The sequence below is a fragment of the Dermacentor andersoni genome, chromosome 11 (genome assembly GCF_023375885.2).
Source record: "Dermacentor andersoni chromosome 11, qqDerAnde1_hic_scaffold, whole genome shotgun sequence".
NCBI classification, from domain to species: domain Eukaryota; kingdom Metazoa; phylum Arthropoda; class Arachnida; order Ixodida; family Ixodidae; genus Dermacentor; species Dermacentor andersoni.
The window spans coordinates 43,084,375-43,111,160 of record NC_092824.1 but is presented as its reverse complement, the minus strand read 5'-3'; the positions used below and the strand labels follow the sequence as shown (position 1 = coordinate 43,111,160).

The 26,786-nt window shown below is 43.7% G+C and overlaps 1 protein-coding gene across 1 annotated transcript; it reads left to right on the top strand.

Moving 5' to 3' along the window:
- Positions 1-9: 9 nt before the first annotated feature.
- On the top strand, positions 10-26,786 carry LOC126517718 (uncharacterized). Its single transcript, XM_050167507.3, has 9 exons — positions 10-241; positions 6,883-7,142; positions 9,702-9,974; positions 11,857-11,955; positions 12,934-13,053; positions 13,758-13,868; positions 15,782-15,927; positions 16,462-16,626; positions 26,601-26,786. Exons 1-9 carry the CDS (start codon positions 220-222, stop codon positions 26,728-26,730), a joined length of 1,326 nt encoding a protein of 441 aa, XP_050023464.1. The 5' UTR covers positions 10-219; the 3' UTR covers positions 26,731-26,786.

Below are 26,786 nucleotides of genomic sequence, written 5' to 3'. Positions count from 1 at the left end.
TCACTTACTGGTTCATGTGTTTTATGGAGTAGCTTTAGCGTAAAACAAAGCGCGAATAACGCGTTCAAAGCACTTGTTTGATAAGCGTCGACGTGAGTTTCGTACGAATTGTCATGGGCACTGTCACTCGATCAGCTGTTGCTCGTTTGTTTGGCCGATGGAGGGGCGCCGTTCATTTGAAGAAGCGCACGGAATCTACCGTCACTGATATCCGCTGCTATGGCGCGTGCTGAAGCTAAAGGTAACGGGGCTATTGAGAGAACGTGTTTGAGCGCACGACATATAAAAGGCATCGTAAGTTACAAGCCCGGTAGCCCAGCAGCGTTGCTCAGCCGATTGTGGCCTGTTGTCGTTCGACAATTAAGTGGTTACTAAACGGGAAATAACGTCGGATAGTTCACACTAAATAAAGCGTGGGAGTTCAAGACTACGGGAAGAGGTCAATCTAAATGCGGAAACTAAATATGCGAGAAATAAACTTTTGTTATGTTTGATTGGACTGTGTCGATTATGTTTGAGAAAGAGCGTTTAGTTGAAGTAATCCGAAACTGTTTGTGATGTGTTTAATCACGGGTTTCATAGAGCTGACCAGACCTTGCACAGGCTTCCTGAAGACCGTAACGAGATATATTTCGTGCCTGAAATGACCTCGATGAATACAGCGCGGATAACAGTGACGACCTTCGTGCCATCATCTATAATTTAGTGCTATATGCAGCATGGCAACGACGAGTGTTCAGTTGCCATCAAACAGCACATTTGACTGATGTTGTGAACTAACAGCATTCGAATGAAAGCCCGCCGAAGTTACTCTTTCACGATATCTTCTTGCGGTTTTTATACATTGCTCACTAAACTGAGACCGAGAACATATCAGGTATGAAGAACATTGGACAAGGTTCTGACTGGTGTTGTAGAAGTCGCGGGGCACTTTTTTCGTTGCTGGGTGCTTTTCTCGTTGCGACGATATATCGAAGTTTTTACAAGTACTGCTCCAGGAGGGCACATGTAAGTGGCAAACGGAGGCCTCAGGAAAACACCTCTGATTGTAATAACGCTGCGTCTAAAGGTATATGTCGCACGAACATGCTTTGCTTCCGTTGCGCTGACTCCGTGGATCACGTTTACTGATTCTTGTACATTTTTGTGCAGAAGGACGTTTATGTAACTCAGAGTGGATCATTAAAAATGCTTTCGAAAAGTCACAGAGAGCAGCATATGAAAAGCCTGGCATGAGCGAACATACCTCTCCAGGAGAGCAGGCCTGGTCTCTACTACGGTCTCTACTGCTCCCCCGGGGAAGTCAGTGATGTTATATTGAAGGTAGAGTGCCGTACGTAAGGCGCGAGAAAAGTATAATACAGCATGACTGACTCAGCACAAGTGCCACAGGCACGAGAGGGTTTGTTCGACATACAGCCAGCAACCAAAAATGCGCCCCGCGACTTCTACAACACAAGTCGGAACCTTGCCGAACATTGTACTAACGGGACATTGACCTGTCCGTGTTTTGTTCAGCTGCATTCTGTTTCAAGGGCTGCATTCTTTAACTTTTGTCGAGAGAATGTGGCGCACTGTACACTATATGGCAGGTTGCATTTTCAAATATTAGTAACCACTGCAGTCAATTTTCAGTAAATAACTTTACACAGCTTACCCTTCTAATGGGTACCTCTGCCTCACTAGCCCCGCATGGCAATCTGGGCCGGGATGATGTAATGATTTCATTTCAATGCCATGCCCTTTTTGGGCTATGGTAGTGGTCCTAGTGTTCTACCTACATCATCATTGAGATTGGCCCACGGTATGAGAACAGTGGGCAGCAAGAAAGGAATAGAATAGAGTGTAAGGGGTCCTTGCATTATACTGGCCCTGCTAAGTACACTTGTAACCACTAATGTGCAAGTTATTTGGTGCACCATCCCGATCTGTTAAAACAATTACAAAGGAGCATCTTGAGAGCAGATGAAACATCTCAAAGCGAGACGTAAGAAACAAAGCATTAATGCCAACACCACTCCGTTGCGTCTTCATGGTGTCTCATCTGCACTTTATGCATTCCATTATGAAGATCACAAGTTAGTCCAGGGCCACGATTTTGTGGTGGTGCCTATTCCGATGCGTAATGCCCTTATGCCGCTTTTTGCTTTTTGAGCAGATAGTGTGTAGAAGCATTAGCATCTTAAAAAGTGTCACTACAAAATTGAGGCCCAGCACCACGTCATATTGGAATATGTTTCCAAGTGCAGGCCCTTTCACTCGTGGAGGAAAGAAAAACAATACATTAAGGGAGCACAAAAGACTAACTAGACTCGGCAAGTTGCCCTCCTCTGATGCAGTCCTTCCCTCTCTTTGGGGCTTCTATGTGTTGACTCTTGAGAATAGGCCCTCCATGGTTGCCAGACCCTTCAAGATATTGTTTGGTTTACGATATCTCTTAGCAGCGCCCTCGCTACCCGCCGTCTGCCCTTCTCCCTCCCATGCTCTCGGCGGCTAGAAATTGTCACTTTGGTATTGTGGTGAGGGCCCATTGCGCATGAACCTTTCCTTTATGTTATGACTAGGCGTCAATGTTTTATGTGGTGCTCCCTCCTAATCTTTTTCCTTTCTCCATGCTTCCACTCCACTCCAGAATTGATTGTCCATTGTGTACGATACTGCAACGAAGCCAGATAGGAAATGATTAAGCTTAATTCAGACAGGGTTACACGGTGGCTGCACGTCATCCTTAGAAGCCTCCCATTTTTTGTTCGAAATAAACTGAAAATATTGAAGCGGAGTGCAGTTGCATGTTCCTTTGCATTCCAGTAATGTTAAACACACTCAGTGCCATTCAAAGAAACAAATGTTTAAAAAATGTTCCTGTTATTTGAATAAACAAAACACCTTTCTTTTTCTTTCCCTTCAAGTTCAACGTAAATGGAATCTTCTGTATTATCATCTCGATACATGATAATAAAAGAAATGTAGACCACAAACTGACATGCCTGACTGTCCAAATACAAATGCATACGTCAAAAAGAGTACAACGGTGTGGCCTGTTTTGTGCAAGCAATATAAATTGCAATCTGAATGACTAAGCCTCGTCTTATTTGTATTGTCATCAATGCCAACTGCCAACAGGTACAGCTTGAGCATGGGAGTTAACAGGTTATGATATTAGCCGATAACATTGATAAAATTTTCAATGTTGTTTGTGACCCTTCAGTATAGTAGCCTATGCTCCTGTAATACATTTGTGTCATTATAGGCACGTCATTTACAGCTCCTGTAGCTGCTATGAATGTCTTGTATGATTACGTTGTTGCTGTGACAACCTTATGCATAGTGTGGATCCTGACAGGGAAGCAGCCTACACTGTTAACCCTTTAAGGACGAGACATATAAATACCCAGAAAAAAATGTTTATTTTCTATCGAAATGTACAAAACATGTCAAGAAATAAGCATAATCAACTAAAAGAAAAAGAATTTGATATTTTTTCAGCAATAAGGGGAAAACCCCGGGCAGGAAAGTGGAAGTGGGCTTCACCCCAAGCCACCTAAGGCTTCGTTTTCATTTTGTATAGACAGATCTCACCACGTGTGAACCATAGGTGCACATTTCATTTGCTTTACATCACATGTGTGACTCCAGTGCAGCTGCATATCTTGCATCAGCCTGTCTCCTCTTACCTTGTTTTAACAAGACAGTGAGCCGCATGCCAAACTTCTTCCTTGTCTTGTGTTCCTTCTCTAGCCCAACAAATGACATTTGCTGCCTCTCAATCAGTGTTGGCCAAAGACGTTTAGCCAGAAAATTCGGGCTCAATACTGAAACACAGCAAGAATTCTTTTTTTCTGGTATATGTTGTCTGTTGGGAACACTCATCAGTGAAAATTAATGGTGATACTGCGGTATATCTTCAGTAGCCCTTCATAATTTATTTTTCTTGCAAATTGGCTTTAAACAACATACGTATATGGCATAGCTTACGAGTCCTTTTAGTTCTCTCTAGTATTGCCACATTGTTTACAATACAGGTGCAAGCATTCGCATTCGTTAAATCAGTTCATGGGTGCCTTTATGTTGGAGTCACCCATTTCGGTCCCTCTAGGTCACTTTTACTGCAGCGATACCACTCACGATGTTGAACATAGAACCGAGCTCTGCAGTAACGGTGACATTAGGTGGAAAAAAAATGCTTGCAATACAATTCTTTGTCACTACTGTCAGGTTATTGCAACTCTTGTGAATGTTGAAGAAAAATTTAGGCAACCTTCACACAGGAAACTGAAGCAACTGTAGGGGTTACGTAAAGTAGCTCATTCTGGTGGCACAACCTGAAGAGCGCTCATGAACGTGTCCACAGCTGAAAGAATCGTTGACATCTTCTACGGGTGAACTTCCCCAGAACAGAGTACCATACGGCATGAAAATACCTTCGTTATATCCCAAATTTGTTATAAGCAAAGATTCGTTAAACGCTGGTGTCATCGAGAAACAGTCCAGATTTACTTTGTTATATTGAATAGTTTGTTATATCCGTGTTCATTAGATGTTGGTTTGTGTGTACTGTAAAAGAACATTACGAACAGCTACTTTAGTCAATGAAAACTTAAGGATACAGTGGCAAATACACCACTGTCTAACTCAAAGAAAATTTGCGTAGGTGCAGCAGCCAATTACGTTCGCAGAGTTCCATGGCGTCATGGCAGATGTGAACCTCTTTCAATATTGGTGTCTCTGAGGAGCTATTTTTTGGAGCATAGGAGCACAGGGGGTAGATTTAGTGCTGTTTTATGGATGAAAGTTCCGTTGAATTCTGGGGTGGACATCGAATCTAGTATGATACATTTACACTCGAACCCAAATACAACAAACTCGGATAAAACGAATTATTCTCTATATCGAACATACGCAACTTTGTGATTGACACTCAGGTAACTTAACTGCCTCATAACAATCTGGACATTGACTATATTGAACTCAAGCCGTCTGCTACCAGCATAATAATGTCATCTATGGAAGCAGACTGGAGCAGGCCTGCAGAGTCTTGCACATCGAAAACGCCACCCTTAGTAACTCTGAGGAACATTTCAAGGCTCATACAAAAACTGGCGTCTACCACAAATAGTTTTGCCTTCAGTAAGTGGATTCCTTCCTTGCTTCATTTCTAACTGGACATCGCAAATCTATATATAAGGAATGCATCACAGTTTAATTTTGTTATAGGCAAGTTTGGGTACATCGAAGTGCCTGACATATCGGGCTATTTTTTTAAACACAATCATTTTCATCATAACCAAGTTCGAGTGTAAAAGGTGATCATCACACAGTACATGTGCAGCTGTAATTTGTATAGAGAAGCTAAGCTGGACTAAATCCTCTGCCAGGCAGATTATTGTGTTTTGTTATTGAGAAGGAGAATACAGGATGAAACTTCTGTGCATTCACGAGTTTCAGCCTGACAACGACTGACCCTGTCAGTGCCAGGAGCCACCAGTCCATCTGTGCAGCAACAAGACATTTCTTTAGTCCCACCATGTCGCATTTTACAACAAGGAAAGTGCAGTAGCTGCCTAGCTAACAAGGCTGCCAATAGAGATAGGGAGAGAGAGAGAGAAGAGAGGAAAGAAAGGCAGGGAGGTTAACCAGACTTAGTCCAATTTGCTACCCTACACGTGCAGAGGGGGATGGGGGAGTGAAAGAAAGAGAGAGAGAAGACATGAATCTTCATTGCACTTTCACATGCACTAAGCTGTAGCATGTCAACAGTTGGTCACTCAAGTCTGTCGCCTTCAGGTACTGAAGACTCTTCAGTGTGCCTTGGATAGACTCGATGATAGGCCATTTGCAGAAGCAAAGGTCCTGGGAGCTTGGCCTCACAGCCAATGCAGGTAGAGGTACTGGGAACAGCTAGGGCCTAAAACAGAACTATAACCTTAACAAAACATGTAACCGCTTTTACATTTATGACAATGCAATAGAAGATAGAAGAGACGAATGTGCAATCAAGCTGTCGGGCATTATAAAAAAGAAATCTGGGTTATTGGTTGCTACTCTGTAGAAGGAAAAGCAAACGTCTGGAGATTTAGCCGTCCCGACTGGGTCAGGTCAGGACTTGGGACTTTTACTCAGAATCCGGGACTGTCGCACCTAATTTGGGACAGTTATCAACCTTAGTTGTATCCCACGTACGTGAAGCTCTGAAGAGTGTGTGATCAGTCATCAGGGCAGTGTCGGCAGGATGATCACTACAGTCTCTGAATGAGCGTTCCTGTTTCTTCTGTTGGTCTTTCATTTGTCTCTGACCGCATAGTGGCAAGTGAAAGTCTGAAAACCTCTGGTGCCGCATAAATGTTTTTTGCAGCCCTGGCATGTGGTCTGAAATCGACTAGTACAGTCCACATCTGGGTGTTTGGCCGACGCAATGTGCTGATGCAACTCAACATTCCATGGATGTGTCATCGTAAATGTTTAATATAAGCTGAAACAGTGCAGCTGACACAAGAACACAAAAAAGAAAGAAAATAAACCACACCCACACACGCAACAGGACAAATGCTTTGTCCTTCTTTCAGTCATGCTGTTTTAACTTACACAGTCAAATCCCAATGTAAAGAACAGTGATATAATAAATTATCAGATATAACAAAGCGAATCTAAAATGTTCCTCACTGATATTAGCATTTAAAAATATATGTTTATGATGAATATTGGATGTAATGAAGGTTTCTTGGGTGTCAGATGGGACTTCATTATAATGAAGTGCTACTTTATTGAAGATGAATAATGCAAGCCCTCCCCGTGATGTTACTATGACTAATACATTTTTTTGTTGATGGCATGGTCTCGAAACGTTTGCTTCCTCACGTGTACCTTTATGTTCCCTTGCACCAGATGGCGCTTCGGCAGCCTCGGTGGCGAGTGGGGTGTGCGGACGCATGACATCCGAGTGCGGTGTGCTGGGCGTGTACCTCTCATCCTGGGACCACGTGATGGGACCGCAGCTGGTGTTCCGATGGCGCATGCAGTGTCCTGGTGCCGTCAGCGGCGTCAGCGGTCCCGAGTCGGCCGAGTGCGGCCCGCACTTCCTCAAGTGCCACCAGTTTCTTGAGAACCCCGAGGGCTTCCTGGCTCGGGGAGAGGCGCCGCAGCAGGTCTGGACGTGCTAGACTTTACGCAACCCCAGCATTGATTCAGCAATGCGCTGGTGCAGTGGTAATAATAGTAACGTGGCTTATTAACCAGAACGGGAGGCAAGGTGCATTCATGAGGCCTGCCAAAGCTTGAATGACCTTTTGTGACAAGAGCCTGCAGGCAGCATACAAACACACTGGTGTAAAAGGACAGCCTTGAAAGGAAAACTGATCATGAAGTACTAAGGGCACACAAAATGTTTACATATTTGCGACGCTAAGAGCAAAAAGAAGTTATGTCACAACTATACAACACATGTTTTTTTTCTTTCTCTCTCCTGCTTTAAATCTTCAGAAAGATTCTTAATTATATCCCCTTCAGAATATATTGTGTACACCAATTGTGTACACCAAGATAGCATATCAAAGCGAGAAGCAGTGACCAAAATAAGTATACGTAAAATGTGCCACATACATATCAAAACACTTCTGATTGGACCTGACCTAAAAGTTTGAATGCTATGTGTGAAAGGTTTCAGTAAATGAGTTGGAAGGTAGACGGCTGGGTGTTCGCTCGACATCATTAAGTCGTCATGTAGCTGTTTCGCGTCTTTCTTTGTTTCTCACAACGTTTTACGTCATCCATATTTTTCATGCAGCTGGATAGGTTTCTTAGACGTGTGCTAAACATGAAACGGTTAAATTTCTCATATCTGACATTCTGGTAGAGAGTCTTCGCATGGAGTCCACAATTTGCAAATATGACAAAGCTCACTGAAGAAGTGGCAATTTTCAAACGACACATTTAGTTTACGCCCGAAGGGGATGTAATATGTGTGCTGCACCGTAAATACAAAACTAGCGCACAGAGTATTGCCGGTTCTTCAGGGCCACATGTAACTGCAGAGGCACTTTGAAAATGCCTGAAAGCATGCGCTGTCAAGAGAACACCCATGGTGACAAAACTGAAGGCGCAGTATTGTAAGACACAGTATGACTGCGTAGCATATGACCACATAGTGTAAGAGCACTTAGAAGAGGAGACAGGGTTACTGATGACACAATATCATTGATGGGATACACTGGGAAGTAATTCCTCAGCCAGAGGCTATAGGGCACACTTAGTGCACTTACGGTAGAAGGCTCGTGCCTGCAGTACTACTGCAAAATATAAAATGAGTATTAGAAAGCTGTGCGGAATTTTTTGGGGATGCATTCAAGTTGTGCTCAGTGCATCAATGTATCCAAGCTGGTGCTCGATGCTGTTGCATTGTGTGCCTCTTACTTTAAAGCCGAGGACTCTTGCATAGTTCTTGATAAATTTTTAACAATATGGCCACTATTTAACACCCCCAATTATGTTTCTGTCTGTTGTGTTTATATTGTTGTGGGCACAACACAAAAGTATATGGAGAGCCACTACAAAGAAAGCTTTTGGAGCCGTGCAAAACTGCAGTAGTTGGCCTTGTGACAATGCAATGACAATGAACTATGACATTGGTATTGACAAATAAGGCTTGAAGATGACACGACAGCTCACCTGTTGTGGAAATAGGATTGGATCTACAGTTGATCATGAATAGTCATCTACCTTTTTTTTTGCTGGTGACTGCTTCCATCAAAGAAAAATAATGAGGGTGAACTTGATATATGTGACAGATTTTACAGCAACTGCCCTCCTGCATTTCTCTCCGAATGTCTGTCATCTTCCTACAACACTGGGAGGCTGTCTTTTCTACGCAGCTCTGCCATCTTGCGGTTGATGTTCCCAAGTGTTGAAGGGCAATAAAGAGAGAAAGAAAATGCTTTGTTATATTGAAAGCCTCAACCTGCATACAATGCTTTATCAAGCTTCTGATTTCACAAAAAGCAACAAAGAATTATTATTTGTGCAAATATCTCAATTACGTGTAGGTAGTGTCCTCATCTGCTCTTTACCATTCAGTTTAACAAAAAAGCTATAGACCTTTTTCATGAATGGCAGAGAAGCTTTCCTGCAATATTTCATGCCTAAAGCATGATGGTCAACATAATGCTTATATGATGTACATGTGTGCTGCTTATGCGTTCTTTTTTTGTGTGTGCACAACATATATGTGGAGTACATTAATGGCACATCCAGGTGGTCATTTGAGAGCACTCTAGAAGTGCTTCAAATGTAGTAAAAGCGTTACAAGAATAATCTGGTATGGCAGTGAAAATCGGGCTTCATTATCAGGGGAGCTGGCCCATGCTCGCAGTAATGCTTGGCACTTTGCCCTTTTGCACAACATTTGTGGCATTTCCAGAGCGCTCTGAAATGGCCATGTAAATATACCATAAATTGCTTGGCATGGGTTTGAATGTTAACTGTCATTTTAATGCAAACATTACAACTCGATGTCATCAAGCTGCGCAGTAAAGCCTGCTTAACATTTTGAAAATTGTTTTGGTACGCTGTTGGTACGTGCTGTCGTAACGCTCGCAGGATTAAATTGAAAGGCCACAGGGAAAGTACGTCCCCAGTCCCAATTGCACTGCAAAAAAAAAAAAAAACTATTTTTTGCAAGTGTGCCCACAAAGTTTGCTGCGCACGTACAGGCGTCCCGGCGCGAGGAGGAGTACGACGTGCACGCAGCCAGCGTCCTGCAGCTGCTGCACGGGGGCCTGGAGCGGCGGGGCACGCGGTCCTGCCTGCTGCTGCTGCCAGACAAGCGGGCTGCCCTGCACGCAGTCACCTTTGACCTTTCGGCCGGGGCACCCGTGTGCCTGGCCGCGCTGTTCCCGATGAGGGCGCTGGCCGACCTCTGGCTCCTGCTGCCCCTCACCGACCTGAGCCTGGCACGAGTGGCGCTCGTCTGCCAGGCGCCTGGGGTGCGTAACATCCGTGTGACCACGTGACCGTAACGTCCGTGTGACCGAATGGACTGGATACTGGCTCATAGGCCAACACCGTACCCGAGGTTGTTGCACTCTACTAAAAAAGAAAGTTTGTGTACATGATGTTTAGAACAAAAACAGCACCGACTAATGAGTGCATGATGTTTTCATTTTAAACTCCATGTACCTCATTTGAAGGAAGTAGTGCAAAAGATGAGACAAGCAAGTGGCAGACACACGCTCAGCGTGTCTGCTTCTTTTTCTTTTTTTTTTTTCGCTGTCTGCCACTGCTTTGTTCCATGTGTTGTGGGGGCTTCTCCCTCGAAAAATGTTGCCGTACCAACTAGCTCAGATTAAAACCTTAGTGCAGACCATGTACCAATTAGCCCATCAGCAAACTCTCTTGAAGCTATGCCTGATGCATCAGGCTTTCTTTCTGTGTGTGATCTTCAATGTGTACTTGCGATGGATATGTTTGCGCATAAAAAACATTGCCATAAATTCAACTCTAGCAGAATGCTATGAAAGGATTTATGTGGCCTAAAGAAGCCACATCGGTGTCGTGGGAAATCAAACATTGCAGTCAAAGAAAAATCATACTGGTTTGTTTACTGAACCCAGAACTCTTACTTTGTCAGGGCAGTAGTGTTACCATCGTGGCTAACCAGGAGGCCAGCAAATGGCAGCATGAAATCAAATTAATTGCTATTTGAAGCAGCCGGTGAACCCTGGGTAGACTCCAATAACCATAGTACACTCTCATATATTCAGCTATGGTAAAATATTAACATGCCAAATTGTATTCTTCAATTTTAGAGAAAAGTATTTCATTTGTATTTTAAACTTCAAATATTCACGCATCCCCCGCATGTAACCTTCATGGCATTTCCTTTTCATGCCATGGAACCTCCATTTCACACATGGAGTGTAGAGTAAAGATGTACTTCAAATAATGGAACACATCCAGGCTTAAACATCAGTGCTTACTGTTTATTAGTCCGCCTAGTACTCTTATGTAACGCTCGTCGTGACTCGGTGGCTACAATGTTCTGCTGAGAAAAAGGTTGTGGGTTCAATTCCAAGCGGCCATAGCCATACTTCAATGGGGGTGAAAGGCAAAAAGTGCTTGTGCAGTTGTGTTTAAGTGCACGTTAAGAGCCAGGTGGTCAAGAATAATCTGGAATCCTCTGCTCCTGTGCTTCTCATAGCCCCGATGTTGCATTGGGACATCCCCGTACTTGCATGATTCTAATGTGCACTTTCTTTTAATAAAAGGTGCATTCAAATTTCTATGCGCATTACAGTTGGAACTGATTCTACTCAAAATCAAAAATAAAACCGATTCTAACAAAAAAAAAACTCAAGGCAGTTGCGACACTGACATCGAATGGGTCGTTCATCTGAAGAAAGCAGCGCCCGGAGACAGCGCAAGCTCAATTCGTGGTGCTTAGAATGCCCTCCCGCAGACAGTGGAGCCTCCAGAAGTGTGGCATTTCTAATGCATTAAATAGAGCTCGACTTTCTGTGGTTGGCAGACAGCGAAAAGGCGGCATCATCGCATCCTGATAGCCACTAGCTGCTAAGATTCAGCCATGTGCGTGTCTGCGTGCCTTTGTTCCATAATATTGTTTCAACATGGTATGCGTTGACTCAAGTTTCAGTACTTGATGTGCGTGGTAGAATCAGCGCCAAGTTATTTATTTTTATATTTGGGCTGTATTATAACTGCGCATTACAATTGGCGGCGCACTAGAATCGTGCAAATGCGGTAATTAGCCACATAAATCAATCAATCATTCAATGAATCAATCTTGTGCAGCATGCCTGTTGCAATCACACTCGGTGCTTGTTGCATTCAGTGCTTGTTTCATTTCAGCGCGGCCTGATGAAGAACCTGAGCAGTGCAACCTCGCTGCTGCACCGCTACTTCCAGCTGGCCTCGTCCCTGCTGTCCACCAGGACATTCGATCGAAGGGTGAGGAAGGGCGCAGCTTGTTTGCATGTTGCCTGCACTGGACTGAGCGATGGCATTTCCCCACAATTAGCCATAAGGAAGAGTGCACTCTTAAGCAAAATTACACCCTGTGGGTCGTATCTTACCACACCACAATAATCGTCATCTGTCTTGTCCGCATTTCCTTTCTTTAATGCTGCGAGCCCAGTACTTTCCAGTAACGAATGGCATGCGCGTTATCAGCATGACATAGCATTTCTGGACAGGAAGGTAGCGGGCGCGGCGTTTTCAAGAAAGGAAACGCAAGGAAGGTAGATGACGATTATTGTTATGTGGCAGATATACACCCCAAAGGGTGCACATTTGTTGAAGAGTGTGGTGCTGTGGAACTGTTCTGTGCACGGGAATGCCAGCAAGTGGAGAGGCTTCGGACTCGTGCCTTTCTCTGAGAGTTATAACACTTTGAAAACATATCTGGCAGCCACTGTTCTATCTCTAACAGTGGTCTAGCCCGTACTATAGAACAGCATGCAAAATGCTGTCTCCAATGTACGATAATTGTAACAATTTGTTATCAAACTATAACTACTGGTGCTACGGCGCTTGTGCTCGCTAAAGAAACAGCACAACATTAGGGTAGCTGTAGTGACGATGTAGTTAGCTGTTGTCGAATCGAGTGTCATGGCACACATTTAGGCCCTATCTATACAGTGTGGTCATCGAGCATTCTAGGTTGAACGAAAGGTGTTGCAAATCTGAAATAAATCTCAAGGTTCCTGTGTCTATAGCGCGCAGTCAGATAAAACGGGCCTGTCGTTCTGGAATGAGTCACAGCATTCGTGACGTGACAACAATCGGATGGTGGCGTGTCTCACATAAACACAGAAATATGGTAACATTGATACTGCTCAATAAATGGAAGTGCAAAGGAAAACGAATCACGCGCAGCAAGCAGAGACACCGCAGCCACCTGTAGTTAGTTGCACACTGACCGTGCAGGCGTCGGTGAATGCTCTGAGCCGGAGTGATCGTCTGCCAGAGGAGCTGATTCGCCGGGCCCTCCAGTCGCACCTACAGACACGGCGATGCTCCATTGTCATCGGCGACAGTGCCGCTCAGGTGAGTCTCGTTTGCTGCCTGGTTCCTCCTAATCAAAGTCAAAGAACTAACGCTTTCTTCCAGTCATTCCAAATTACAACATATTTTTTTGCTTACTAGCTGTTGCTTTGTTTTTGTCCCAGTTTCGTGACAAGACCGCATTTTTTCAGTCCCCATCATTCAGTTGCAAAAACTCGACACGTTTACTTGTGTGTTTCGACCGGAAAAGAAAATTGAAATCACTAATGCATGCACATCTTGTCATTGAGAAGCTAACTGGGGTAGTATTCTCAAACGATCACTTTCAGGGATACAATCACATTCGCAAGAATTTGAAAGATCAAATGACTGGGCACAGGACACTTTGGCATATACGGCCAACAGCATTTCCGGCACTGTCAAGAGCTTACTATCTTTGCTCAATTCCAGACATGCCGTTGGCCAGATACTTCGATGCATCTGGTGGTAAGTCTAGCGAAATCTCGCGAATGCGATTGTATCCCCGAAGGCAATTGCTCTAGAACACCACCCCTGCTGCAAGGACTTAGTTCGGTATCAGAATCATTAGCATTAATGGCACTGGGGTCGTACAGGGATGCGAAGTTTTGTATTGAATGATTAGCATCAGGAAGAAAAAAAGGCAATCTTATAAAGCTTGAGCAAAAATAATATTAAATGAAGCGGCAGTAAAAAGTTTTTTATTTGAAGTTGACATAAAAACGCAGGTGGAGCCGGCCCTGAACGCCCTGCGAGGTCTCCTGGACCACGAGGAGCTGTTCTGCTCCCTGTGGGGCGACACACTTGAACCCTGCTACCTGCCGGGTCTTCAACTGCAGGTGGGCTTCTCAGCTATGCATGCATTCTACCTCTTTCTTGGCTGAGTGTGAGGACAGTGACATAGGTACGGCTATCTTTACGCTTTGTGGCAGATGTCCCGACTTTTTCGCACCAGTGAAATTCCACCAATTCCACCACCTCCTTCCTTCTAAGCTATGCATGCAATCATTATACAGATGTATAAACAGTGTTTTTGTATTGTAATTGCATTGTGGTTATTGTTATCTTGTATTTTTGTTGTTTGTTCACGCCTGTATTCTTTGTTGTCTTCTGTACCCACCCTGCTGTGATCTTTTCAAGATTGCAGTGTTAATAGATCAATTAATAAATAAACAAACAAGAACATCCACATCAATTGGGTGAAATGGATATACTGAATGTATTATGTAAATATTAAATCAAGTTAAGTTATCCATTCATTAATCTTGACATAAATGTTGCATCTGTATCATTAACAGTGCTGGGCAATATCAAAGGTACATGTATCTTAGATACTCTTTGGGTATCTTGTATCTATATGATGATACGTCTGGCAAGATGTGTATCAGTATATGTATTTCCGATACATGAAAGAATGTATCGCGTATCTTAAGATACAAGATACTGGGAGGCTGTCACAACATAAACATATCTTTTACTTGGCACTCATTGGCCATATCTGGCCCTTGCGCCAATAAAATCCATACAACAAAACAAACATTCAGCTAACTATAAACGTTGGCTGAACTCTGCTTCTGAAGCTGACACTGCTGCCACTAAGCCACCTGAATTTCCACAGGCACTGTGTTTTCTATTGTCTGACCTTAACAGGTAGGCTGACAATACTTCATGCTTCATGCCATAGCTCTTGGTGGTGCCAACTGGATCGTGTTTCTACGTATTTGGTGTGATTATGTGATACGGAACTGCCTTTCTGTTTTACGTAGATATATTTCTTTTTTTTTTTTTAGCTCACCCTTAAATTTCTTACTTTTACAAATCGCCGGGTAATCGGAGCTATGAGTGGTAGTAGTGTGAATAGCGCCAGTATCCTGCGATGCTTTGTGCCACTACAATACGTATGAAACGTTCTTGGGCTGCACAAGTTCTCTCGTAGAAGAAATATTGTAAAGTGATTGCATGGTAATGAATATGTCTCTAATGAATGCTTTACACCAGCAAATATGTAGACTATGAAAGGTCATTGCAGCTTTATGTGCTCTCTGTATACACAATGCGTCATCAAAAAAATGTCGCTACCAGCACTGTTGCTGCAGTACAGCTGTCCAGTGATCCGGTATTGCGTAAATGGTAATGCCTGTAGTAAAACACTTACGGACAAGGTAAAACCCCACAGCAGTATTTGCCCCACCATGCAGAGGCTTCTTATTGACGTTCTTGTGGTAATCAGATGGCAACCCTCTAGCTGGGCGCAAACAGAGCAGTGACTTCCATCAGTTACGAAAGGCACAAGCAAAAACACTGACAGTTCAGCACATAAAGAGCTTTCATGTTAAGCAGCTAAAGCAACTCCAATATACTGTTTCTAAATGCAAATAGTATAATTTGACGAAGAAAGACGAAAGTTTTGAGATACCAACAGACATTTCATTCAAATGAAACAAGGTTGGTCGGAGTTAAGAAATTTCCAAGGAAACATTTTTGTGCATACCTGTTTGCTGCTATGTTATGTAGATCTAGTATAATAAGAAATTTGCGAATGTGTTGAAGTATCTTAATATACAAATGGAGTGTATCGTATCGGATACAATAATTCGGTAGTACCTTGCATCGTATCATGATACAATTGCAAAGTATCTTTGCCCAGCCCTGAATTCACTAACTATATCTATCACAAAAATACATAGTGGCTGCACCATTACTCCTCTGGCTAAACGTTATTCCCCCAACCCCCCAACCCCTTTTCCTGTAGGGTCTGGTTCGGGGGTCAATCGGGAGCCCTCTCTCGGCCCGCGAGCTCATCTGGTCTCCACATCCGTCCACAGTGGTGGACATGGCACAGGGACGCGTCTGGCAGTGCCCACTACACGTGGGATACCAAGGTCCCCTGACGCGCAAGTGCGTACTCACTCTTTTCCCATTGGTTACACAAGCAGAGGACGCGTGCTGCCTGTATACCGTATCCTTGCACATACAGGGTGTCCCAGCTAATGCGGGCCAAGCTTTTTAAGAATAAAGGAGCTAGGAGATATGAGCATGGTACCAAGGGCACTTTGTTAGTATTCGTCTTCTGCAAACTGGATAACTTTTTTCCCATTAGCATTAACTAGCTAATCACTCAGAACTGATTAGTTAAATTAATAAATACTTGCATAATTGTGTAAGCTCAGATATCATCTTGTGCGTCACATTCCGTGCACTATAAAATGGCAGAGAACTACACTAGCATGGTAAGGTTAGAAAACTTGCAGGCGTATGATGGAGTCATCTGGTGCAAGACAGGAGTAATTGGGGATCGCCAAGATATGCCTTTTTTCCTGCAGGGATATGGAATGTGACGATGATATTGGTGTCGGCGCCGATGATGACAGTCCGTGTATATCCCCACTTCCCCAGAATTTTCACTGCTCACCCTCTGGCGTCCACGCGCAGGCTGAAGGCCGCGCGCACTCCGTCGGCGGAGTCGCACGTGTCGCAGTTTGTGCAGCAGCTGGGACAAGCCCCCACCACCGCCGCCGCCGAGCAGATGCTGCAGGCCTTCCAGAGGCATCTGCGCGTCAAGGCAGCTGCGCTCATCCAGTGCGCTTCCCGCTCCAGGTGAAATGCTAACCAGCATCATAAAAAGCAGCAGATAAGGAAAGCATGTATGAAAATTCATAGCCTCCGGTATGTTGTCACAATCCAACTACGGTAACATAGCGCAAAGCTTAACAGGCGAAAACAAGAAACTGACAAGGATGTTCATTAACAGAGGATTAAGCTGCGATGCATCCACAGTATTTGGTGTGCATGCGCCTTGTCACTGTGAACGAAAGTGCCGACGTAAAAACTGTGCGTGTCAGAGAAGGGCGTTCATAAAATCATACTCGGAAGCGGATGATTCATTGTTTGTGTTTGTCCACCAACTTGCGCTAAGCTGCCATAGTCGGAAAGCGAAACCAACTAGCCGAACGAACAGTCCTATTTTCACAAGCAGGCACTCAAACAGAAGTAAAGACTGGGACACATACTCTCAAGGATTGTCGACCTCTTGTCTAGCTCGCTGTTTTGCTGGTGCATTGCCATGTCTCTCTACAATTCGGGACAAACAGGTGAAAGATGGGTGCATAGTGTCTAGCATGGTCTGGACCTCATGTCCGTAGACAATACTTTGTGCCTGCAAAATCATCAGCAAAGCAATGAAAAGCAGCCATCATCGGACCTAATAGCTTAAATTCATTATCATGTGGTACTACGAAGGGACAGCTGGTGCACAAGTTACCTTCTCGGATGCAAATAGACTCGGCAATTGCTTTTGCCTTCTGGACATAGTAACGTGTTTATATATTGCTTTTGGACCTTCTGTTTTTGTTTTTTTTTTCAATATGCACACAGTTGTAGTTGGGACGCGTGTCCAGTCTTCCTTTTTCAACTTGCTGCACATTCTACATGCCTTATTTAAAACATGGTCTCGGAGGCCATGCTCTGCCAGGAACTATTGCCTACTTTGATTTGGGTGTCCACACAGAGAGGGCGGCACCCTCCCATTTATAAAAAAACAAAGAAGTAAGTAGTGCTTCTGTATGTGCTTACATAGTGCATAGAGTTGGGTTGAACAACTGTGTAGGGGCTTTGTACAAGTGCTTCTTCTGCCCAGGAAAAAAGATAATTTAATTGAATCAGTCACTTGTGCTGGCTGGCAGGTGCTGTGATGTGAAAAGATCCATGCTGATAAATCTTCACTCTGAAGTTCTTTCATAAAGAAGTGTAGAAAGATTACCAAAATTTGTTTGTTCAAGCAAATTATTTCACATTATATCTGTATTCGCAAAACATATTACATGTGCGATTTATCTATATTAACCAAAACTTATAGAGACATCTGACCTGAAAAGAGTGACTGCCCCTCAGCACACCTGTGAAGTTCAAGCATAATTACCTAAATAGATGACTACTAAACGAAACGAAAGCACATAAAAATATGTTCAGGTGTTGAAACTGAAATGCACGGTGAGAACAGAGTTTACGAGTGCGGCTCGTCTTTGGTGATATTACTACAAAATGGCTAGCACGAGTACAGCTAGGACTCATCAGTTAAAAAGGATGAATAAAAAAAAACTATTGAATTTGCCATAAAATATCTAAGGATCTAAGGGGTTTGTTATAGTGCCACAGCGATTGCTGTGAATCTGCTGTACTGTGAATCTGCACGGGACTGCGATCCTCTCTCTGCCAGTGTGTGTGAATGCGTGCATGAGTGCTTGGAGAGTCCTGCGAGCAGACAGACAGGGAGATGCTATGAGAAGTGCCTTGCAAATCGCACCCTTCTGTTCTACATATTCTTCCCGTGCTTCGCATTCACAAACAACGATGTGAATTAAAACCAGCCTAGCACTGGTTGTAGGTCAGGTATTAGTACTATGTTTGTATTTATTTAAGTCTACCTGTATGCTTCTCCTTTTATTTGTTTATTGTCTTTTTATTGGTAGTTAAACAATTATGCAAGAACACTAAAGAGACACTTAAGAGGAACTCTAGATCAGTTTAGAAAGATACAGTATTATTTACAAACTCATTTTTTAGTTAATCTTGTGGCAATGGGTCACTTATTAGAATTGAAAATAAAGGTCAAAGTTTTGCTTTTTTTAAATTCTGCACCAAAACTAAAGCAGTGGTACTACAGTGTGACACCGTGAATTTGAAAGTACTATATGCCTTTTTTAATTTGGACCCATTGTGGGTGCAGTAAAGGTACCAAAAACTCGCTAAATTCAGCCTCTGGCTCTTGCAGAATGCACTTTAGTCTATGGATAAAAAAAGAATTATCTAGATCTGATCAGATTCCGTCAAAACGCACGACGTCATGGTAGGCTGGTGTGTGCACTTCAAGGGAGAGTTGCTACTCATGTCTTGTTCTTGCATCTTTTATGGTTTATTAAACCTCTTCTTGATGGTAACAGTGTTCTTTCTTTTTTTGTGTGTGTTGTACAGTCAAACCTCTATGTAATGAACATGGATATGGAGAATTATCGGATATAACAAATCAAATATTGTTACATGTGAAAAACACAGACAAAAGAGACTGTTGACACTGCACTTACACTGCAGCCAGAGCGCAAGATGGGCATTTGCTAGTGCAGAGGGCCCAGACACATCATCGTCTTGTGGTGGCCCGTCTCTTCAGCATCTGTCTATGGTGTCTTAATACGACGCCCGGCTGCAAAAGTGCCATCCTGGTGCTGCTAAATATCTGAGACGTGCGGAGAGTTGTAGGGCTTGAGTCGGGCGATGTGGACAACGTCACTGGTTGTCACAGTGGAGGATGTAGTGGGCGTGGACCGAATGATTTCATAGGTGACATTGGTCACCTTGCAGAGCATGCGATATGGGCCTGTGTAACAGGAGAGTAGTTTTTCACAAAGGCCAACTTTGCAGGATGGTGACCAAAGCAACGGGAGTGTGCCGGGAGAAAAGTGGATGTCACAGTGATGTAGGCCATAGTGGGACTTCTGGTTCTCACGAGACACTTGCAATACGAACACATTTCTCACCGACAGCAGTGTGTAGTGAACATATGCTTATAATGAATATTGGGCATAACGAAGGTATTTTCTTGTCGTATATGACCTCATTATAACCAGGCTCAACTGTAGGGTAATTTACTAATATACCTCGAATTCATTTTCTACTTTAATGTCCCTTTATCTAGCCTGGTTGTCCTATATAGCTGTGCACTTTCCATTCCAGTGCAATGTGTTCACAGTGTTCACAATGGAGATTCCAAATTTCCATTCAGGAACTTTTGAAGAAACTCGGTCATTTTTCATTTGGTGCTTGGAAGGTTTCTGGGTCAGGTTCAAGAGAACTGCGTCTATTGATGGAACATTACCGAAAATGTATTGGACCTGACACTTCATCAGTCAATCCAGAAAGTTTTTGAAGTCGGTTTTTATGCTGCAGTTGAAGAGGGACAGTGATACTCCAATAAAGCAGACTGCGCTATTCTGACAGAAAAGAAAAAGAAGAGAATTTGGCAGCTCAAGAATTGTGCTTGCTTCACCGTGGCCGACTGGCTCGTTGCAACTCTGCGTCATCATTAAGGACCCTAGCCAACCCACATCCGCAGTTACGATGCAAAATTTGCATTGTGCTAATTCGTGAAAGGCCAACTGCAACAAAATTTATTTGGCTAAGTTGGATATAAGCGAATGGTTCATACTACTAAAGCAATGTTGGCAAAGCTACAGTGCTATTAATTGTCTAATTTTATTAATAACAATCATTATCAGCCTATCTTATGTCCACTGCAGGACGAAGGCCTCTCCCTGTGATCTCCAATTACCCCTGTCCTGCGCCAACCGATTCCAACTAGCACCCGGAAATTTCCTAATTTCGTCGCACCACCTAGTCTTCTGCCGTCCCCCACTGTGCTTCCCTTTTCTTGGTACCCATTTTGTCACCCTAATGGTTCAACGGTTATCTAATCTGCGCATTACATTACCTGCCCAGCACCATTTCTTTTTCATAACGTCTATTAGAATATCGTCTATACCAGGCACGTACGCAGGATTTTTTTTCAGGGGGGGGGGGGGGGAGGCCCAATTCAAGGTAACTTTTCTATGCGAATGAGGGAGAGGGTACTTTTACTAGTACAAATGTGAATAATGCCCACCATTCGCCATAAAGACGCATAAACCCGCAAAAGAGAATAGAAATAACGTGTATCTCACAGGTACGCCTGTGAGAGACACCTCTTCTTTACTTGGCAAACAAAGAACCACATCAAATGGACTCGTGCATGAAAGATGCACAGGAAGAACCTTGCCAAGAACAAGTTAACCAGAAAAAGTGCAAAATAAAGATTTCTAGTAGCGTTCTGTGAATGATCTCTGGAAGAATTATAGCGAAATGTATATTTGCGGAACAACCACAGTTCTTTTGGATCCCTCCTTTACTGCTCTACCAAATGCCAAAACCGACTCGTGTTGTTATTGGGGAAGTCGCATAAGGATGCCTGGTCACCAGTCCCGTACAGCCGAGTAGAGCACCGAACGCTCCTGTTCTAGACGTACTGCGCCCACCACGGAAGGTTACAAAAACACCCCCATTAGCACAGCAGGGAAGTGGCTACGTCAGCGGCTCGAATGATAAATGTAGAAGAATCATTCAAAACACACGGAATTATTCTCCACTTCCGGAAGCGTTTTCTCTACTTCCTTTTTAAATAAAGAGATGTTGATCCATAAATATTTGCACAAACAATTTTCGCTTATCGTCCCTGTTTGGCTGTTGCCTTGGCTTTCTTCCTTAGTAGATCGCTTAATTTCTCATCTCCTTGCGACTCTTGTTTCTTGTTGCCAATTTTTCACGAAAAGTGCTGTACAATTAGGGAAAACAAGAGGAGGTAAGGGGTGACAGTCATATTGCTTATGGGTTGAACGGTTATTCCAGGGTCTGATGATGGACGCTGTTTCACAATATACTATTTTCTACCTTGTCTAACCCATATCGCGGATATATGGTTCCAAGGATCTGCCAGCGTCGCGGAGAGCCATTACTCGAGGAAATAATGAATCAAAACAAAAAATTAAACACAACTGGCATTTTCTCTGGCCATAACTCATTCCATGAGCATACACACCAGCTCAGTATGAACCGAATTTCTTTCTTGGTCCCTGGATCAGTCTAGATAAAGAAGGTTGGACTAACGAAGCTACAGCGATGCACGTGATCGTTGAATAAATGGTGACATAAAATTGTGTTGGGCATTATAAATAAAATAAAATATTATATTTAAAACAATAAACTGCACCCTGCCTGCTGCAATAGATGTGGACAGCTGAATTCATCTTGAGTTAATCGCGCAGGCACCGAATCGATGAGAAAACTGGCCTCCACACCCCAGGAAATGCCGATAACTACCGCCATCCAAAAGGAGTGAAAAACATGACAACCATTCGACTCTGTGAAGACGGAATGGCATCGAAAGCTGACGACAGTCAAAGCTCTCAAACGAAAAGCAAAGTGTTTCACCTCCGTTGCGGGTCGGCCTGAAGATGGTGTTACATTGGGCCAATCCGCGGCGGAGGTGAAGCAGGCGTACTGCTGCTACCTCGCTAAGCAAGCAGGCTTTGCATCATTTAGAGTGCAACATTGCCTTGGGTCTGTGTGTTCTTGTTTTCTCAAAATATGGCGCGCTTTCTTCAATGTGCATTTCTGCACGACTTATTTTTTCTTTTTCTTGTGTGTGTGTGTGTATGTGGCTGTATGTTTCACTAATTCTGTTGATGCTGAAACGTGCTGCAACACTGTGCATCTTGCTCTTTGATGCCATAGTGGCATCCAATGCCTAGAATAGCATTTCTTAAGAAGTAGCCTGGCAAGGGCGCGATATATGCCATATGGTGATGTGACTTTACAGGGATTAAGAGCGAACGCATTCGATACTCAAACACAAATAGAATCAGACACTGTTGCTAAGTTTATGCGGTTATGACATGAAAACAGCAACGGCATAGTCTTCACGAGCTTGACAATGAAGAATTTCGCGCAAGAGCTTGTCAAGATCAATTTCTATGCAATGCACATTATGTAATCTTCGTCCACTACAGTATTGCTTGGCTTGGCCTCTGAAATATGTGCACATATGCCACTGCTTTCAGGGTCTGTGTGGAGCACATAACCTCTCCCTAATTGCTCAGCACTGTTACTGCGTGATACCTCAGTGGTTAGCACGTTCGACTCCCGAGTGCACATTGCTGCAGTGAAATGTGCTTGAATCCCAGTAAGGATGGCTGTGCACATTTTCTTTTTTCTTTGTGTTATGGAGATGGTGAAGTTTGGAATGGAAAGGCAACCTGATGGTGACAAAGTGTTGTCAATGGAAACAATGGTTGTCATCAGTTTTTAACGGAATGGTCAGACAAGCCAAATACAATTTCAAGCAGTTAACTGCTGTCACAGTAAAACTGCGAGAACCTGAGCCAGGGTTTCCTCACCCTCTCTCAGCACCCCATCTCTAACTTTTGTTTTTATTGCAGCAGCAAACAAAATGGCCACAAATTAAAAAAAAAACTAGGTATGGATAGCTTGGGCAGCAGACTGACATGTGACCTTGATATCACCAGGCTCCTTGCATTAAAGTGGATGTTGGGGCTAGGCAGCTGCACCCCCTCCCCTCCTCCCCCATTTCCTTCAGTTGCCATCAACCTTGTGAATTTTCTTTCACTGACCTTTTTCATTTAAAGGGGCCCTGTGCCCCAAATTATGCATGTTGTTTTTATTCCACTTTCGCTTACTGCAATAGGACATGATGATGCTTCAGCAGTAGTGAAAGCGCCCAGATCAAAGTATATTTACTATATTTATTTGCTCCAGGAATCAGTTTCCATGATGGCCGCAGTATCACACACTGACGATTTTTGGCAGCAGAGATGTGAGGCAGAAGGCTTGTGACGCATATGTTTATGCTGTTCATTTTGATTGGTTGGGCATGAAGGTCGTACTGCACATATATAAATGACTTACATGTAGTCACTACAATTCAACAAAAATTCTATGTAATGCTCCTTAAGACTTGTAGCTGCATGCAGTATAAATTTTAGAAACTTTACAACTGACACTGTAGGTGAGCTGTCCAATGGTTTACTAAGAGCAGTCAGTAGGTTACAGGTGTCCTTCGGTGCAGTCTCATGTCGCGTAGCACTGGGCCCACAAGCAATTCAGATTCTTCCAAAGGTGTCGCATCAGTCAACACAGTGGACAGCGCCTTGCTCATTCACAGGATATTGCGTTCCAATTTCATCATGTGAGGGAAACTCATCAGAGAGCTATAACTTGCCTGTAGACGTATTACAGCTGTTTACCAGTACACCGAAGACAAGCACAGAAAACGGCGCCAGTGGCGCCATCTTGTGACATTAATGACAACTACAGTGTGATGGCAACGGCCAAGCTCAACTGTTCTACTTGTGTAATAGCGTCGGCAGCAACAGCATACTAGTTTTTATTCCTTTCTTGCCCTTCTGTGACAACAATGGCGCAACACAAATGCTTATCAGGTGTTGTGATTGAAGAAGTCCTTAGAAGATGTCGCTACTAGCACTCCGCTAACATAACATCGTTTATCAGCAAGCGTGGTTGCAGGTTGTCATTTGAAGGCCACAATGGGGAGACAGCTTCCGCTACCGCTGAATGAAAAGCGCGTTTTGATTGGAAGCAGCATAAGTCCTTGTTGGGCGAGTAAAATACGAAAGGGTATGCCTCTTTCTGTCGTCTGTGTTTATTTTGAATTTAAAAGTTGAATAACTTTTGTTTTCCTCTGTCAGTTTTCATAATTTCTTTTGCATTTGTCACGGGGTAAGACAAGGAATGCTTTATGATGCAGAACTTGGTGGGTAAAATATGGTTGCAGAGCCCCTTTGAAAGCAAAGCGAATTCTATAAGAAAATAGGATTGGCCATACTTTCTTGTTTTTTCTTGCTTTACACTGAAAACGCTGAACACTGTGTACGTCCCAAGGGGCAAGCAAACATCATATTTGAAATATGTTGTTGTTGTGTGTGTGTGCGTGTGTGCGTGCATATCTTTAAAGCCTTGACAAAGCAGTAACATAAATGCTGTCCTTGATATATGACTGAGTCTGATATATGAGACTGATATAGACTGTGACTGATACATGACTGAGTCACTGAATGACTTCTACACAGACAGGTTTCCTTATTCAGTAATGTGTCTATTATTGAATTGTCTCATTAGAAAATGTCATTTTTCAAATTCACAAGACCAAGGTTCAGCCTCCATTTTCTCTGTTAGTTCTAATCACTATTTTGCTGCCAAATAAATGCTGACAGGGTGTTGAGAGAACACCAATCTGAAGTGACTATAGTGTTACCATTCAGTGTTCCTTTAAGTAGTTTGTTATTTCAGATCGAAAGTCTCCAAACATTCGCCCATGGGTCTCATCTGGCCCTTTGCGGCAGCCACTGAAATGCCCCCCCGAGACTCCAGAATCAAACGGCGGCTGGCCTTGTCGTTGCATCTCCCTGATGATCTCTTGTCATTCATGCATGGCCTTCATTAGCCCAGCTGCACTTTCAGTGTTTTCTTTGACTGCCAGAAGTTTTGTTTAGCTCTCTACGGCACACGCATCCTGGAATGGAGGACTTCATTTACAGATCTAACTTGTCAGCTATGCACTTAATCATTCAGCTTGAAAGTGCAGAGTAAAAATCCTAACTTAATCTGCACCGAATTCCCATTAAGTTCCGCTACATACATTCGCACTTATTTAAATTTTAGTACCCTCTATTTACGAGGCTAGGGTGCTGGATTTTTTAACTATTATTTTAATTTCTTTTTTTTTTTTTACGCTTCGTCGTTGGCTCGCATGAAGCCTATCACTGCTGTCACTGGGATCGGGCCATTTGGTGGGACAGATGATAAAAAAGCAAAAATATTAAATTCAACAAAATAGATCCTTACAAAATAAAGGCCCTCGTGAGTATCTATAGCTGTGAACAGCCATTCAAAAGTTAGTTTTGTTTATGTCCACTGAGGGTAAGTGTTGTATTTGTTATTGCCTGTCTAGATTCCCAGTCTTTCCATTTTCAAAACTATTGAGGCAGGCATATATACAATGCAGTCCTCCACCCAGAATGTTTGGAGACCCTTTCTAGGCCTGTGATAGGAATGGTTTATGGTATGTAGGCTTAAATGCAAATGTGCCTGACAGGTTTTTCATGCATGCAGACAAGTAATGAAACATGAATGCTATAAGGTTATGGTGAGACTGCCACACACCATTCTGTAAGGGCTGTGTATGTAGGGAACGTATAACCTATCTTTTTTTTTTTTTTCTTTGCTGGACTGTTCGTACAAGCAATAAATGAAGTGGACCTTGCGTACCAGCCACAGAAATATGGGCAGCGCTTCACAGCACATTAGCTGCTGGCTACCTGCAGACACTGCTAATGGTTTTGTTTTCGAACTGCAAAAGCTTACGTCGGCGACGCGCATTCGGTCCGCCAATGCGTCGGTGGAGGAAAAAAAAAAGAAAGAAAAATGAAAAGTTGTTTTCTCGTTAGCTGGCCGTAGGCTTTTCCGCGTTACTCCGAATAACTTCGGGGATGAATGCAGCAGGAAAAGAAGGCGCGCACATTTTTACGTCAGCTCTGTTCGCGCGTACTCCCTTTCCTCTGAGCAAACGCCGACGGAAACTCTCCTACTAATCGGCTGGAGCTGCCGCCGGCGTGGGGGAAGGACAGGTGCTCGAGTTTAGCGACGTCGCTAAGCGTCGTTCATTGACGCGCGGCCCGACCCCGTCGACCGTGCCGGCGGTACAGCAGTGTATCGGAAGTGCAGTGTCTGTTCGGTAGCAAGGCCTGCCGCATTTTTTGGCAAGCAAGAAGGTTTCCACCGCGGCGGCATTACGAAGGCCAAGCATGCAACGCGCTCTGCGTCGGTAGCCAAGGCTGGCCTTGAGAGCTTGTGAAGACTTTCCATGGCGACCTCTCTAACATTTTTTCCTGCTCATTAAACGTCCCGTTACTTATTCTTGTTTCTCTCCTTTTCATTCGGGACATTGCTCGCAGGCGAGCCCTGTCCACGAAGTACCTGCAGTCGGTGCTTGCCGTACCGTACCTGTCCGATTTCTTGGTGATCCTGGCCGAAGCCGAGAAGCTGCGACCGGGTCTGTCCCGCTACGTACTACCGTCGACCTGACCCCCACCGCACGTGCTCGCTCGTAGCGCATTGAATAAAAGAACCTTTCGGCTTCA

Coding starts and splice junctions, on each gene's coding strand:
- LOC126517718 (XM_050167507.3), top strand. CDS start 220: ATGGCGCGTGCTGAAGCTAAAG. Junction 7,143..9,701: donor GGGGAGAGGCGCCGCAGCAG/GTCTGGACGTGC, acceptor GCGCACGTACAG/GCGTCCCGGCGCGAGGAGGA. Junction 13,869..15,781: donor TGCCGGGTCTTCAACTGCAG/GTGGGCTTCTCA, acceptor CTTTTCCTGTAG/GGTCTGGTTCGGGGGTCAAT.